At 40.9% G+C, this 16,408-nt stretch overlaps 1 protein-coding gene across 7 annotated transcripts in view; it reads right to left on the reverse strand.

The window, feature by feature from the left end:
- Nucleotides 1-16,408, reverse strand: part of HECTD1 (HECT domain E3 ubiquitin protein ligase 1) — a 111,874-nt gene that overhangs the window by 93,397 nt on the left and 2,069 nt on the right. For 6 of the 7 annotated variants that reach the window (XM_054028763.1, XM_054028761.1, XM_054028762.1 and 3 more), the window contains exons 1-2: nt 9,663-9,810; nt 3,758-4,023 (exon numbers count right to left, since the gene is read on the reverse strand). In XM_054028763.1, the coding sequence (XP_053884738.1) occupies nt 3,758-3,897 (140 nt within the window). In that variant the 5' untranslated portion in view covers nt 3,898-4,023; nt 9,663-9,810. Of the gene's footprint in view, nt 1-3,757; nt 4,024-9,662; nt 9,811-16,408 lie in introns of those variants that run through there. The other variant, XM_054028760.1, reaches the window with a different exon arrangement.

Below are 16,408 nucleotides of genomic sequence, written 5' to 3' on the forward strand. Positions count from 1 at the left end.
TGTCATAATAATCTAAATTTACGGATACACAAAGTAAGAAAAATGCTACTTGAAAATTTATTAGAGTTTGATTTAAGGATATTTACTTTGTATATTTTGACATGTGATGTTGACCGACCATAATTTCATGTAACTGTGAAAACTGAAATTGATAAAAAATAAAAAAAGCTTTACAATAAATATCGCTATTATATATTGAAATTATAAAAAAAAAAAAAAAAAAAAAAAAATCACATTTTCCCATGCCTTAACATAATAAATCTGAAAGACAATGTAGTTGATTAGAGCTGACTGGAGCTGCCATGTTAGAAATTTAGCTTCTATTCCTGCAGTGCCTTTCTGTAAACTCTCTTTAAAAAAAAAAAAACTCATTTGTAAAATGGAGTGGCAACCTATACCTAACTACCTTATAGGAATGGGATTTGAAGCCTTTGTCAATAATAAGGATGGTGCGATGCATGGAAATATAAACACAATCATAAGAGGTTACATTTCAACTCTTGGTCTTCTCTTTCCCAGCTCAGGGAATGTTCCCTTCGGCTACAGAGGTATTTGACTAGCTTTAACAATTATATTCCTCAAATTCAGCTGTCTGAAACTGAACTATGTTTCTACTCCATCAAGTTTTAGCAACTTGAGCTACTGGTGTTTTTGTTCCTGGTTGAAATTCTAGCCATTGTAGTTGCTGAGTGACTAACAATCAGTCTCTCTCTGAATCATTGTCACTAGAAGATGAATGAAATAGTGACTCATTAACATTAGTGTTACTAACCACTGAAGAAAATTTCATTATCTGTAAAATGCCAATATCTTGGGTTACACAGCCATTAAAACTTTAACTACTTGGCACCATAATTTGTCATTAGTTTTACACCCTGGAATCTGCTCCAATAAAGCTCAGATTCCACCTATATCATGATACTGAGCAAGCATTTTTGTATGCTTGTTCCCCATTTTTCTGACTTGGTCATAACTTTCTCTAAATTCAGAGACTGATTTCACTGTCGTGTTCAAAGGCGTGCTCAGCATCAGCAATTCACACTGTTAATCTCCCACTAATTTTAGTACACATGTTGTATCCTGAAAATATACAAGATTTGATCTCATTCAACTCTGATTTTCAAAGCAATCCTTTCCAATCAAAGCCACTCTTTACTGGTTCCTGAAATAAACTATCACATTTCTTCACAGATCAAAGGTCGTAAAGCATAACATCTGCTTTGGCATCTCACAGATTTGCCATACCACAAACAACCATGCTTTTAAGTTCGCAGAGACATTTTTCTGGAGGTCAGAGAGCTGTCTACATTACAAATTGGGCCATGCCCTGAAACTATTTTCAAGATTAATTACTGAAAATTATGTTTTGTAACACACGTGCCACACAGTGATCCCCTATTTAGACAAGGCATCATTTCTTTTAAAATATTATTGAAAAGCAACTCAATAAGTATTTTCAAGAACTATTAGTTATGCTATCAACATGTGTGGACAGGCTGGCCAGCACTGACCTATAAATTGCAACCAATTTCAAGACACAATCCATTTTGTAAACAGAGGCTCATAAAGGAACAAAATCAACTTGAAATCTAGTCTATTAAAAAATACTAATAATTAAAGTAGTTTAATTGACACTTCAGTCTCTCTCCCTCTCCTGAAACTCAAGTATCTCAGTTTAGGAACCATAAATCATAACGGTTTAAAAAAAAAAAAAAAAAAAAAAAATCACACAACATTATAACAACAGCACAATGTTCATCAGATATGCTTTTACACAGAGGAACACAAAATATACAGGAACCAAAAGCTTTGTATTAGAAGTTGAATTATTTAATTAAAGAAAAAATCTGCTATAAATAAAATAAGTAACACCCCAAAAGCTTTACGTTTCACAAGTTTATATTTCAGACCTATTTTTGAATAAATATAGAAATGAACATCTTTCTATAAAAGCTTGTGATTACATTTCAACTTTTGTTCAATGCAGTATGAATTTAAGTGGACAACCCAACTAAAATATACTCTAGAACAGTTATTTTTCAACTGTTTGCTCAAACCTATGTCAATGAAGCCAAATTAAGAAGCCAGTAAATTAGTGTTTTTCAGCCTGAGGTGGCAGGACCCATGCCCAAGTAGGGATTGACAGTCAGAGGAAAGGAGCAGTAAATGCACATCTTGGTGACAAATATCCATGCTTAATTATATCTATAGATTGTAAACTCTTCAGGCCACAGACTCATTTTTAATCACTAAAGTATTCTGTAAAAACACAGTAATGAATACATTTTTATATCAATTTCTGATTTTCAAGTCACCATGGAATATAGAGACTCCTTAAAAGCCATACAACCCTCCATGACTACTCCTACTACAGGAGCTGTTCACACATATACGGCTGCAAAATCCAGAAGGTCCCTGCCATGCATACAAAAATGTTCCCTCGGCACTCAGTTCAGACACAACTGCATATACTTCTACCCAAGAGATCCACTAGGGCAAAGGTTCTCAACTTTTGTCTTTCTGACACACACACAAAACTCCATGGCCCACCTGTGCCACAACAACTGGTTTTCTACTTATAAAAGCCAGGGCTGGCATTAGGGGGTAGCAAGCAGGGCAACTGCCTGGGACCCCACACCACAGGGGCTCCTGCAAAACTAAATTGCTCAGGCTTTGGCTTTAACCCCGGATGGCAGGGCTCAGGGCCCCAGGCTTTAGTCCCATGCAGTGAGGCTTTGGCTGGCTGTCCTGAGCCTCAGGAAGTCTGACGCTGGCCCTACTTGGAGGACCCCCGAAACCTGCTTGTGGCCCCCCGACCCTTGGTTGAGAACCACTGCACTAGGGAACCCTCTAGCAACCCCAAGGTCTTCTTCTAGTGATTAGACTGAAAAGAGGAGGAAGAAAATGGGGGGGCTGTAGGGGGAGCAGAGGTGGAGGAGCAGAAAAGAAAATCAGAAATTGTACTAATATATGACAGAGAGACATGGAAACCCGAGGAGCAATGACAGACAAGAGGATGGACTATCCACCAAAACACTGCAAAGAGGGCTCCAACAAAAAGGAGAATGGAAACCACTGCATTAGGTACTAAAAAGTTTTAAAGGATCAAATTCTGTTCATGCCTTTGTATCGAAATCCATCCTTTCTAGACCCACTATTTAGCAATTACAGAAACTAATATATTTGATGTACATTACTATGGATCATCAACGCTCAAATATTAAGTGCCAGCATTAGTTATGTTAATGATTTTTTTTAGCTTGCAGAGTTGAAAATAAGAGCTACTGTATATCACATGAAGAAAACTTAAAAATCTCTGAGTGGGCATTTTAATATAAAACAGAATAGTTCAAATTTTAGTGTAAAAAGGCTATTTTCTATTATTTAAAAAAACAGATAATGTAATGCTCTCTAATGGGGTAAACAAGAATATAGTTTTTCAACACCAAACAAGCTTTAAAAAAAAACAAACAAAAAAACTGTGTACAAATTAGTATTTCCTGTCCACTGCACAGTTGCCATACTTTTCATTCACTGCAAAATGAGTAGGTACTCAAAATACTCTGGAAGTGAGCGTGGGCACAGCAATAGACATTTTTTTCTGTAATAACATTTTCAAGACTGCAGAAGCTTCTAGTTCTGCATGTCAAACTTTATATATACCTACTTAGTAAGGAAAAGTTGTTAAATAACACTGCCACAGCCTGAAAATGGAGGACAGAAAGCTCCTGCAAATGAAGAACAGAAATGTACTTACGTTTCAAAACAACGATCCACATTGTCTGACATCAAAAGCAGCATGCATAACTGTTCCAAAGCTATTAGTTGCATATCCCTTTCATCCCCCTGCCCCATCTGTAGCCATTCAAGCAACGTGTCTGGGTCTACATCTGCCATGGTTTTAAAAAGCCGCCTTGGCTTGAATTAAAAAGTACCAAAAAATCCTTAAAGTGTTCAAGCCAGGATAGCCTGAGTACAGTGGAACTTTCCCTCCAGTCAGACTCGGATATTTGCAGTCTTCACCTGGAAAGAAGAAACAACTCATCAGGATCTGTCTTATTAACCTTTTCCATTTGTTCCTCCTGTAACATGTTTTCAGCCATCTATTGGATCTTTAATTTCTATATCATTTAAGATCTCACAACAGATTATGACAAGGTGTTTGGTTTTTTTAAACCTACCTGAGTGTAATCTAATTAGGTTGCTCTACTTAACTTAAAACAAGAGCCTTCTTTCCCAGGCACAGACAAGCAAACTTTAGATTCTACTACTATTTTTAGTAAAAACTCACAGCTAAAAGCTTGGAGGGGAACAATTTTTCAGACCTTAACTTACATTTTCTTATAAGCTTATTTTTCAGATACATATTTTCTGAAGAATAACTCAGCTGATGTCACCTTTCAAAAAACAGATACAACTTCCCCAATGCTAAAGCATCTCTTTGCTCAAATAATTTTTATAAGAAATTTCAAGAGATTTTACAGGTATGTACCCATTCAGACAGGCATTAAATGAAATTTACTGAGACAGATCTGCAACTTAAGACTCAGAAGGAAACCTTTATAGAGTTTTTATGAATATGAAGACTGCCAGGGATCAGAGCGCATGGAAAATATGAGGATAATGTACAAAAGCCTGAGGGAGAGAACATAAGAGATGAACATCAGGAAGAGACAGGTAGGTCTATGTAACTGGGGCCTCCATACAAAGAAGAATTGATAGGCCAGATACAGAGAACAGAAGTGTGTGCCGTCTGCCTGGACACAAAAACTGTCTGCCATTTGCATCCCAAATACCTGGGGAAAAACTTGTACAGAAAGGCTCCAGAACCAAATGAATGAATAATCACCTCAAGAAGATTATCAGGAGTAAACAGAAAGCCTATAGGGAACGGAAAAATGACTGATCAGCAAAGAAAGCTACATCTTGGAAGTTAGAAAATGTAGGAATAACACGAGAATTGCTAAAAGTCAAGATGAATTTGCTCCTGCCAAGGAAATTTAAAAAGTATATATATAAAGAAAATAAGGAAGGATGAGGTTGGGCCACTATGCAGTGTGGATGGGAAAAAGATTAATGATAATCTAGGAACGGCCCAAAAACTAAACGAATACTTTGCCTCAGTTTTCAATAAGGATGATAATTTGGAACATGAGCATGAAGGCAGGATGGCTGACTGAAATGGAAATCGCCACAAATGAGGTGGAAGAAAAACTTCAAGAACTTAATATGCTCAGATCAGGGAGACCCGATACCATGTATCCCAGAATACTGAAAGAACTAGCACATGAGATTACTAGTCCAGTATCAACAATTTTTAATAAAAATCTATTCTTTGTGGTACCGTATGACTGGAGAATAGCTAACATCTGACCTATATTTAAGAAAGGGGAAAAAAGCGATCAAGATAACTATATACCCATTAGTCTGACCTCAGGGAAGATGGGGATTAGTACTAGAATTGTAAAGTGGTTAAGAAACTGGTTAAAGGGGAGAAGGCAAAAGGTTCTGCTAAAAGGTGAACTATCAGACCAGAGGGAGGTTGCTAGTGGAGTTCCTCAAGTTCTTTGGACCAATGTTATTTAATATTTTTTATTAATAACCTTGGTACAAAAAGTATGTATGCGCTACTAAAATATGCTGATGATACAAAGTTGGGAGTGATACACAGGAGGACTGGAATATTATATGAAGATCTAGATGACCTTGAAGACTGGACTAACAGAAATGGGATGAAATTCAATAGTACAATGTGCAAGATCATGCACTTAGGGTCTAATAAAAATTTCTGCTATAAGATGGGGGGGGCCTCATCAGTTGGAAGTGTCAAAGAAGAGAGACGGAACTACTGGTTGATCACACGATAACTGTGAACCACCAATGTGATGCAACTACAAAAAAGGCAAATGTGATCATAGGACATCAGGCAAGGCATTTCCAGTACAGATAGAGAAGTATTATTGCCACTGTACAATGATAAAACCACATTTGAAATACCTTGTACAATTTTGGTCAAACATGTTCAAGAAAGAGTAATTTAAACTGAAACAGGTGCAGAGAAGAGCTATTAGGAAGATGAAGGGAATGGAGGGCCTACTTTATAAGAGAAGGCTGGAAGAGTGTGGCTTGTGATGGATGATAGGAAATATGATTGCTCTGTATAAATACTTCAGAACGGTAAATACTAGAGAGTGGAGAGTTATTTATGCTAAAGGACAATGAAGAGACAAGAACAAAGGAGTATAAACTAGCTATGAAAAAATTCAGGCTGGCGATTAGGTTTCTAAACATCACAGGAGTGAGGCTTTGGAAGAGCCTCCCAAATAGGATTTCTGGGGGCAAACAACTTAATTGGTTTTAAGAGAGAGCCGGACAAATTTATGAGTGCAGTTGTGCAGCGGGTTTATTTGTGAGGGAGTGGGGGCCCAGGTCAGCAGTCCTGGGGTCCCTTCGTTTTATGCCTTGTGTTCCTGCAACCTCATGCTGCAGGAGTCAAGAAGGGATTCCCCACCCAACAGCATATTCTGCGCTTTTTTTTTTTTTTTGGTTGTCTCCTTTCTCTGAAGCATCAGAGATGGCCACAACTGGAGATGGGACACTGGACAGGGTGGGCTGGTGCTAAGAGGTAGCACCAAACAATCTCTCAGGTGTTTAGCAGGTTGGTTATTGCTCACAAGCTCAGGGTCTAACTCATCGCCATATGTGGGGGTCGGAAAGGAACTTCCCCCCAGGTCTGACTGGCAGCAAACTTGTAAAGGTTTTGCCTTCCTTTGCAGTATGGGGTTTACATAATTTGCTGGGGATCATCTAGAAATCTCTCACTTAGTGGCAGGGACCTCAGGCACTGGTGCACCTGAGTCCCTCCTATTCTCTGCCTGTGGCATGTAATAGTCTAGTCCAGGGGTTCTCAAGCTTCATTGTACTGAGACCAACTTCTGACAACAAAAATTACTACACAACCCCAGAAGGGGGGACTGAAGCCTGAGCCCCACCATCCCAGGCAAAGGGGCCAAACCAGCCCTGGTGACCCCATTAAAATGGGGTTGCGACCCACTCTGGGGTCCCAACCCACAGTTTGAGAACCACTGGTCTAGTCATATTTTGGTCTTATTTCAGTTATTGGGTTTAGTGTGAGAGTGTTGGATGGTGTTGGTGGCCTCTGATATACTGCAGGTCAGACTAAATCAGTGACTCTCAACCTTTCCAAACTACTGTATCCGTTTCAGGAGGCTGATCTGTCTTGCATACCCCCAAGTTTCACCTCACTGATAAACTACTTGCTTACAAAATCAGACATAAATATACAAATGTCACAGCACACTATTATTGAAAAATTGCTTACTTTCTCACGTTTACCATATTATTATAAAATAAATCAATTTGTATACAACTACACCTCTACCTCGATATAACGCTGTCCTCAGGAGCCAAAAAATCTTACCGCGTTATAGGTGAAACTGCGTTGAACTTGCTTTGATCCACCGGAGTGCACAGCTCCCCGCCCCCCCCCCCCCCGAGCACTGCTTTACCGCATTATATCGGGTCATGTTATATCGGGGTAGAGGTGTATTGTACTTACATTTCAGTGTATAGTATCTACAGCAGTATAAACAAATTGTCTGCAAGAAATTTTAGTTTGCACTGACTTCGCTAGTGCTTTTTATGTAGCCAGTTGTAAAAGGAGGCAAATATCTAGATGAGCTGATGTACCCCTTATGATCTCTGCATACCCCCCAGGGTACACATACCCCTGGTTGAGAATCACTGGACTAGATGATCTAGTGATCCCTTCTGGGCTTAAGCTCTATTTGATTATAGATAATTAAAATTTCTAACATAATGGATAAGAAGTAGAATACGATTGTAAATGAAGAGAATGGGAAAAGAGAAAATAATATTTCTAAAGCATTTGCATTTCAAATGTTTTGGAGTTTTTTTCAAGTGAATTATTCAACCTTTACAAATGTACATTAAAAAATTCAGAGTTTCAGATGTACATATATGGTAAATGGCATTATTTGTTGGTCTAGTAAGACACAGCACATGAAAGCTCAGGATCAAGAAGGCCCCTTTATCAGTATCTTAAGAGATGTTTTTGACCTACAGTATATGCTTATGTACCACCTTGCACTAGATCAACAAGAAGTCACATCTACTTTATACACTTTGTCCTTGAAGATCAACACAACTATAAATATCATTTGCATACCTAAGCTGCAACAAAGGCTTTGAACCAACCTACCCATATGAAACTTGCCATAAAACCTAAAACATAGCTATTAAAATCCCTATTTTGCAAAAATGAAATTACATTATTAAACTTGGTGGCAAAGGTGAAATGCTGAAAAAGTATACCCCTGTACATTCTCTAGAATCTGGGGGGTGGGAAGGGGAGCCACAAATAAGGGTTTAAACTTCCACAGGACAAGGTCTGATTTCTTGGTTTACTCATGATCAGTTAGTGGTTAAACGATAACCTCATCGAGGGAATGGAACAGGGAACTCACAAAAGGAATTCAAAAAGAACATACTGTCTCCCAGTACAGAGACAGATGTACACTGAATCAGCAATACTACTTCCTGCAGGCTTAAAACCCAAAGATGTAACAAAAGCTTGAGACAAAAACAGTCTTTGTAATTTAGGATTCTGATGAAAGAACAAATGTTAAATAATCAAAATGACTGCTCATTAAATTAGTTTTACTTCTATTACCTCAGTCTCTTTAGACTGGATACTTCTGTAATGAAAGTCATTAAAATATTATTAAAAGTAAAGAAAAAAAGATTAACAAAATATTTGTGATCCCCAGAAGGATCATATGTTTGGCATCCTCTCTTCCAGGACTAAATAAAGTAATGCCAGTCAGAACAAGTAGGGTCATGCTGCGGACACTATTGGTCCAAACTCCAAAACATTTCAAATGCAAAATAATTAACTCCAACTGGAAAAGGAAAGGGGAAAAAAGCAATAGAATCGGCAGACAACGAGGGAGCTGACCCCTAACCTGAGGATCCTGTAAAAACCAGTGTCACACTCGGCGTCATTGGGACGTGCCCAATAGAGGCACCTGCTGCTCCTTTGCCCCAGACAGCTTTAAACACCCCCAAATAAACAGACAAACATACAGCAGAGCGACACACACAGGCTCCCCCAGCCCAGACGCAGAACAGGGAAGGGGCCAGGCCACAGCTAAACTCATGTCCCAACCGCCTAGCGGTCTCTGGGGCCCTGAACCTCACACACGTCCTCGGGGGAAGGGAAATCTCTAGTCTGAAGCCAACCGGCCTCGCATCCCCCCACCACCACGACGCCGGCGGCGAGGGGCTCTTTGGGACCTGCCGCTCCCTCCTCCCCAGCCAGGAGACGGCCTGTCTGGGACTTGCCGCCCCTCGCACTCTCCGGCGGTCCCTGACGCACCGCATCGCCTCCCCGCAGGCTGCTGTCCCGGCCGCCCCGCGGTCCGACGCGGGGCGAAGCTCTTTGCTAGGTTGCCCGGGCCCTAGCGGCACCGACCCCGCCAGGCCAGACAGCGGCACTCGAGTTCCCAGGAAGCCGGAGGCCTCGCAGGGTGACCCGGCCTGGCGACTCAGGAAAGGCCCCTCGGAGCTCCGTCTCCTCGGGGCTGGCAGAGGAAGCGCCGCTCCCCCGCTCAGACACTTACCCCAGCGCCCCGGACGCTCCTCGCGGGAGCCGCCCCCTCCCTCCTTAGTCCCGCGGGAAGGCAGCGAGGCGGTGGCGACCCGAGCCCGCGAGCAGGAGGCAGCGAGCGGCATCCATAGCGATCCGCCCGGCACGGGACTGAGGGGGAGGGGAAACCACCCGCGCCACAGACACAGGAGGAGGAGCCCGGGCCAGGCAGCCTCGGAGTCACGCTCAGCCCTGGAGCAGGGCAGGCCGCGCACGGAGGGGGCGCTGCGGCGAAGCTCGGAGGGGGCGGCTGTCCCGTCTGGTAAGCACCGCAGCAATACAGCCCCCTCCTTCTCTGCGGGCGGGCTCCCGCCGGCCACCAGATTCCTCTTCGCCCAGTCCCTGTTCCCCTAATCCCTGCCTCTCACACCTGCCTGCCCTCCCTCATCGCCCTCGTAAGAACAGCCGATGTGTCCGCTAGCCTGTCTACCAACAGTGGCTGGTGCCAGGTGCTTCAGAGGAAATGAACAAAACAGGGCAATTATCAAGTGATCCATCCCTACGGGCCACTCAAAACTTCTGGCAGTCAGAGGCTTAGAGACACCCAGAGTATGGGGTTGCATCTATGACCATCTTGGCTAATAGCCATTGTTGGCCCTATCCTCCGTGAACTTACATAAATCTTTTTTGAACTCTTCCGTTCTCCCTTCGTGCTCTTACCAACCCTTCAAAATTCATGAGATTGACTTAAAAATCGTGAGATATTTTTAAAGGAATATCATTTGGGCTTTCTTCATTCACCTGCTGGTTACAGAGCCTTTAGCTTACACTGGCTTCAGCTTTTCTCCACAGACCTGAGAGATAAAAACTTGTTTTTCTTTTAATGAAAGCTGAGATTCTCAGTCACCTGACTCCAAGAGCTGGGTCTTTAAAGAAAATACTTCTGCCCCAGGTACACTCTTCTATTGTATAATTTTAAACAGTACAGATACACTTCTTATTGGGACTCTCATTCTTCTCAGATATAGAGATGCTTATCTCACTACTGCAGGTGCAAAAAGATGAAAGTCCTATGTCCCTCCCTTTCTATGTCCTATCAGTAGACATCCCCATACAGAAGCAAGAGAGAGAAGAGTTGCACAGAGTTTAACTATATCCTCTCCATAACAGGCTTTTAGGTAGGGTTGTCACCTGTCCAGTTTTTCCCAGGATTATCCTTTTTTTGAGCTAGCTGTCCCAGGAAATCTGTAAGAGACCACAGTACACATTGCCAGCTGTCTAGTTTTATGGGTTCAGGATCATCCCAGATGGGGTTGTTGTTTTTTGTTTCATTGTTTCTTTTGTCACTCAGAAGTGGGAAGAGGAAGAAGGACTGTAAGCTCTTTGGGGGCAGTGACTGTCATTTATTATTAGGGCTGGTCAAAACATTTTCTGTAATTGAAAGCAAAATGTTCAAAGGAAAAGATTGATTTTGGCATTATTTTCCATTGGGAAAAATCAACACAAAAATGTTTAGGGGACAACCCAAATTAAAATGTTTCCTGTCAATTAGCTGATATGAAATATCATTTCAGGTTATGTTAATACTAATCTTTGCATCTACCTGACCTGCTACTGTCCCTCATGGGAGTTGTAGTTCCAGGTTCCTACTGCCCCCATTCTCCCTTATGGGCTATGGGTCTTGGTGAGGCTACATCTCCCATGATGCACCATGGCAACTCACCCATAGAGAAAGACAAAACATTAAGACATGCTGAATTGAAAGGTTTTGTTTTAGTTTGGCAATCCAAACCAAAACATTTCATTTTGACATTAATCGCTGAATCAGTGGTTCCAAACACCTCATTCCTCCATTCTCTGCTATGCTCTGGATCACATCATTTCAACTTTTTGTCCTGACTCAGGATGAAAACAAATATCAAAATATTGGAATTTTCCATGGGATGGAAATTCCAGTTTTAAATTAGTTCTGCTTATTATATATTACCTGATGGTGGCCTTTAGGTATCACCGCAATATAAATGTTTACTATTAATAATATGTTGGCTAAACTAGTTTATGCTATTTATATTTTTTGAAAAATTGGAGAGTATTCAGAGAACAGGCACAAGAATTATTAAAGAACTGGAAAACGCTTCACACTGAAAAACAACTATTTAGCTTCTCAAAGCAAAGGTTGAGGGTGACTTGATCACAATCTGAAAGTACCTATATGGTGAACAGAAATCTGGCTAATAGAGGGCTCTTCAATCTAGCAGACAAAGGCATAACAAGATCCAATGGCTGGAAGTTGAAGCTAGACATATTCAAATTAAAAAGAAGGTGCAAAATTTTAAAAGTGAGGGTAATTAACCATTAGAACATCTTGCTTAGGGTTGTGGTAGATTTTCCATCACTGAAAATGTTTAAATCAAGACTGGATGTTTTTTTAAAAAATATGTCCTAGTTCAAACAGAAACTATCTAATTGAAGTCCAATGGCCTGTATTATGTAGAAGATCAGATTAGATGATCACAATGGTCTCCTCTGGCTTTTTAATCTAGGAATCTATACCCAGTTCATGCTAACTTCATTTAAACAGTATTTATCTAGCCAGCACGATCAGGGCATAACCATTTGAAAATGACAACAATGTTTTTTTTTAAGTACTCTAGCCTAGATATAAGGTAGATACCTAGTTAAGGTATCTTAACTCAATTTAATAAAATAATCATGTTTAGTGCTTCTATAGCGGTCATAAATTAAGTGGGGGAGGGTAGCTCCCTTTTATGGACACCCACCCAGCCAGCCAGTTAGCTATAAAATTCCTCTTAGTAGCTGTTCTTTACTGGCTTTACCTGTAAAGGGTTAACAAGCCCACAGGTAAAAGGAAAGGAGTGGGCACCTGACCAAGAGAGCCAATTGGAGGGCTAGAACTTTTAAAAATTGGGAAAAAAACTTCCCTTTGTGTGTGTGTTATTGCTCTCTGGGAAAGAGGGAAACAGGAAGCAGTTATGCTGTGAAAAGCTGAAGGCCAGAATGAAAATCATCAGGTCATATCTAGAACTACTTATTTAACAACCCAGATATGTAAGTAGATCAGAAATGTTTAGAAAGACGCAATTCGATTTACTTCTGTTCATTTCTTATTGTCTTGTGGACTCCTCTGTGCTAACCCCAAATGCTTTTGTTTTGCTTGTAACCTTTAAGCTGGATCTCAAGAAAGTTATTCTTGATATTTAAATTTTGTAAGTGGGTTTTTTAAATCTAGCAAAAGCCTAAGTTCCAGATGTATTTTCTTTCTTTTTGTTTTTAATAAAATTTACCTTTTTTAAGAACAGTATTGGATTTTTGGTTTCCTAAGAGGTTTGTGCCCATGTTGTTTAATTAGCTCGAGGCAACAGCTAATTTCCTTTGTTTTCTTTCTCACTCTTCCCCGGGTGAGGGGGAGTGTTGAAAGGGCTTGAGGGTACCCCACAAGAAGGAATTCCCAAGTGAGCCTTCCTGGCTCCCAAGGGTTTTTTTTTGCACTTGGGTGGTGGCAGCATCTACCCACCCAAGGTCGGAGGGAAACTGTGACCTTGGGAGATTAATACCAGCTTGGAGTGGCCAGTATTAATTTTTAGAATCCTTGCTGGCCCCTACCTTCTGCACTCAAAGTGCCAGAGTGGGGAATCAGCCTTGACAATAGCCCTTTTCTTTTTTTCAAAGTGCTGTGCAAACATTAACTAAATAACCTTCACAACATCAGTCTGAGGAATTATTCTTTATATAGGGTACAATAACATGCTAGGCAGAAAGACACAATGCTGCCCCAAAACCTTCACTCTAAGACAGATTTTACCATTAATCATGAATAGTTCCATTTAAGAGGTAGCAGAATCAGGCACTACATGGCTGATAAGCGGACAAAAATGGGAGAAGGAAAAGAATGAAAAACAAGATTCTCCCTCCCCCCATTTCCTTTTCCTTTTCATGAGAGTGTCTTTTTTTTTGTTTTGTTTTAGTTCTTGCCCATTTTGTTTTGTTAGCCATTCTTGCCAAACTTTTGGTTTGTTAGCCATTGTATACTTGCCTTAAGTTTAACTCATGTGCATTTGACCTTTTTTTTATATTTAATCAGCTGGGGGGGGGGCAGTCCTGCAAATCATTAAACCACGATCAGCATCATATCAGCTAACCTGATTCTTCACAGCTGTGTTCAAACACAGTAACATTTTGTAATGTAGACAAGCCCTTTGTGACAGAAGTAACTTCACACTGTACAATCATTAATTCACTCACAAAGTATAAACTTTGCATTTTTTGGTTATGAAAATTGTCATAGGAGGGTAGTGTCCCTCTATAAACTCTTTAGTGCACACTGTAAATAGTTATTCAATTATCCCATTTAATTCTAAAAACAAAGGAAGCAAAATGCTATGCATTTAGAGTTAAAGACCAAACATCTCTATATTCATGTACAATCAGCCTTCACAATAGTTTTCTTCTTTGTGGGATCACATGGAGGTTTGGTAAGGAAATTAGTCACATAAGGCTCAATAATATAAATATTGTAAAACAAGACTATAGCAGGTTTGAGTATCACTGCTGCTTATATTAAAGACATTTCCTGTAATTAGAAGAATGGGTGTATACAGAGGGCAAAAAAGCAATGGGAGTCACACCATGTCACGCAATTAGAACCTGTCACATGCCGATGTCTCTGCATCATTCATTAAGAAACACCATCTGTAGAATGATTCCTGTTTATCCAGACTGTCTCGCTGAAAGCATCTTTGTAAGAGAAAAAGAAAAACAGCTTTCTATCTTTGTTTTTGGATAGCAAAGATCACTGAGACATCATATTGGTAGCCTACTGCCTTACCTTAATCTTTTCTGTCACTGGACCCAGTCCTATGCACATTCTTAACTTTATGAATTAGTGTATCCCATTGAGGTCAGCAGGACTACTCACACACTTAAATACATGTGTAAGTCTTTAGAGGATTGGGGCCATGGGCCCTGATCCTCAGAGATTATTAGATACCTAATTCCCACCAAAGTTAATGGAAGTTAGGCACCAAAATACCTGTGAAGATCTGGACCTTAGTCTTTAAAATTAAGGAACCTAAGTCTCCTTTCATTGGTACTGAATTGTTATGAGTGAGAGAAGAATGAGGCCCAAAGTGAGGAGAACTGCACCAGGAAAGCGACCTCATTCAGATCTAATGGTGCTAGAACAATTTCCTTTGACTTATATTTAAGCTTGAAAGGTTTAGACTTCATAAATGTGGATAGTTGTGAATTTCTCCTGAAAATCAAAGAACAATGAAAAAAAAAAGTCAAGCATATGCTGTACTTGTTGACAACTAGTGCATTTTTTTGCTGACCGATATATCTGATAATCAATAAGAAAGCTGAAGGTTGTCAAATTATGATTTTGTCTCTGAATCTGTTATAAATCTCGATTTGTAAAACGTTAGAATACAAAATAGCATATTTTAAAATTTATTTATTTAAGCATATAAACACAAAATATGCTTTAAAAGGTTGGAAGTAAACTTCAGTGTTATATATCTGTGGGCTAGATCCACAAAAGGATTTAGACACCCAACTGCCACATGAGGCTCCCAAATCTAATATTTTGATCTTCAAAATCCTGTTCAGTTGCTGCCATACTCTGTTGACTTCTACAGACCATATATTCAGTGGTTCTCAAACTGTGGGTTGGGATCTCAAAGTGGGTTGCAACCCTATTTTAATGGGGTTGCCAGGTCTGACTTAGGTTTGCTGGGGCCCTGGGCCAAAGCCTGAGCCCCACCACCTGGGCTGAAGCTCTAGCCCCATCGTCCAGGGGAAAAGCCAAAGGACTTCAGCCCTGTGCAGTGGGGCTTAGGTTACAGGCCCCTTGCCTGGGGCTTCGGCTTTGGCTCCCACCCGGGGCAGTGGGCTTCGGGCAGGCTAAGGCTTCTGTCCCCTCTCCTGGGGTTGTGTAGTAATTTTTGTTGTCAGAAGGGGGTCACGATGCAATGAAGTTTGAGAACCCCTGAAAGTTTCCACTCGTAAAGTCCCTGTGGCACCTACATTTCTGCTGGGCATGTGTAAAGCCACTAAGTCCTGACACCACCAAGCTGCTCATGGTCTGGTAGGATTCTCAAACAAGGGGTACCCCTACCTATTTTGTCCACAGAGCCCAAATCAGTAGATTCAAGGACGGGGACCTGGGTCTCTCAGGAAAGTGCACTAACCACTAGGCTATAGAGTAATTCTCTCTCTCTCTCTCTGGCCCAATGAATATTTAAGCATTTCATATAGGCCCAAATTAAAGAATGTTTGGGCCCTGTGCACTATGGAAATGGGCGAGGGGCATCTTCCTTAAACTAGACAGAGTATACACAAGACAATCACCACCCTAGGCAAAACTTCAGTATGTTGGCCCTAGGGTGGTGATTGTCTTGTGTATCACGTACTCTGTATCAGGCAAAAAGGGCATTTGAACCAGGGTCTCCTATACCCCAGTTGAGTGCTCTAACCATGGGGTTATTCGATAAAGGGGCAGCAATGGCACCACCACAATTTTTCTCAAAAAGGGCTGACCTGTCTTAGGTATCTGACTCCTAGAGAGGGTTCATGGCTGTGAATCGCAAGCAATGAACCCAGAGGTGCCTCCCTCTGGTCTGAAGTTAGGAGCCTAAGATCCTTTGATGGGCAGGGCTTAGACTCCACGACTCTCCTCTGCATTTCCTATTGTCTAGTTTAGGCAGCTCCTCTCTCAGGTTCCTGACTTGTGTGAGTCCCACTCTTAGGTGCCTAACTCTC

Source organism: Malaclemys terrapin, chromosome 4, assembly GCF_027887155.1.
Source record: "Malaclemys terrapin pileata isolate rMalTer1 chromosome 4, rMalTer1.hap1, whole genome shotgun sequence".
Taxonomy (NCBI): domain Eukaryota; kingdom Metazoa; phylum Chordata; order Testudines; family Emydidae; genus Malaclemys; species Malaclemys terrapin.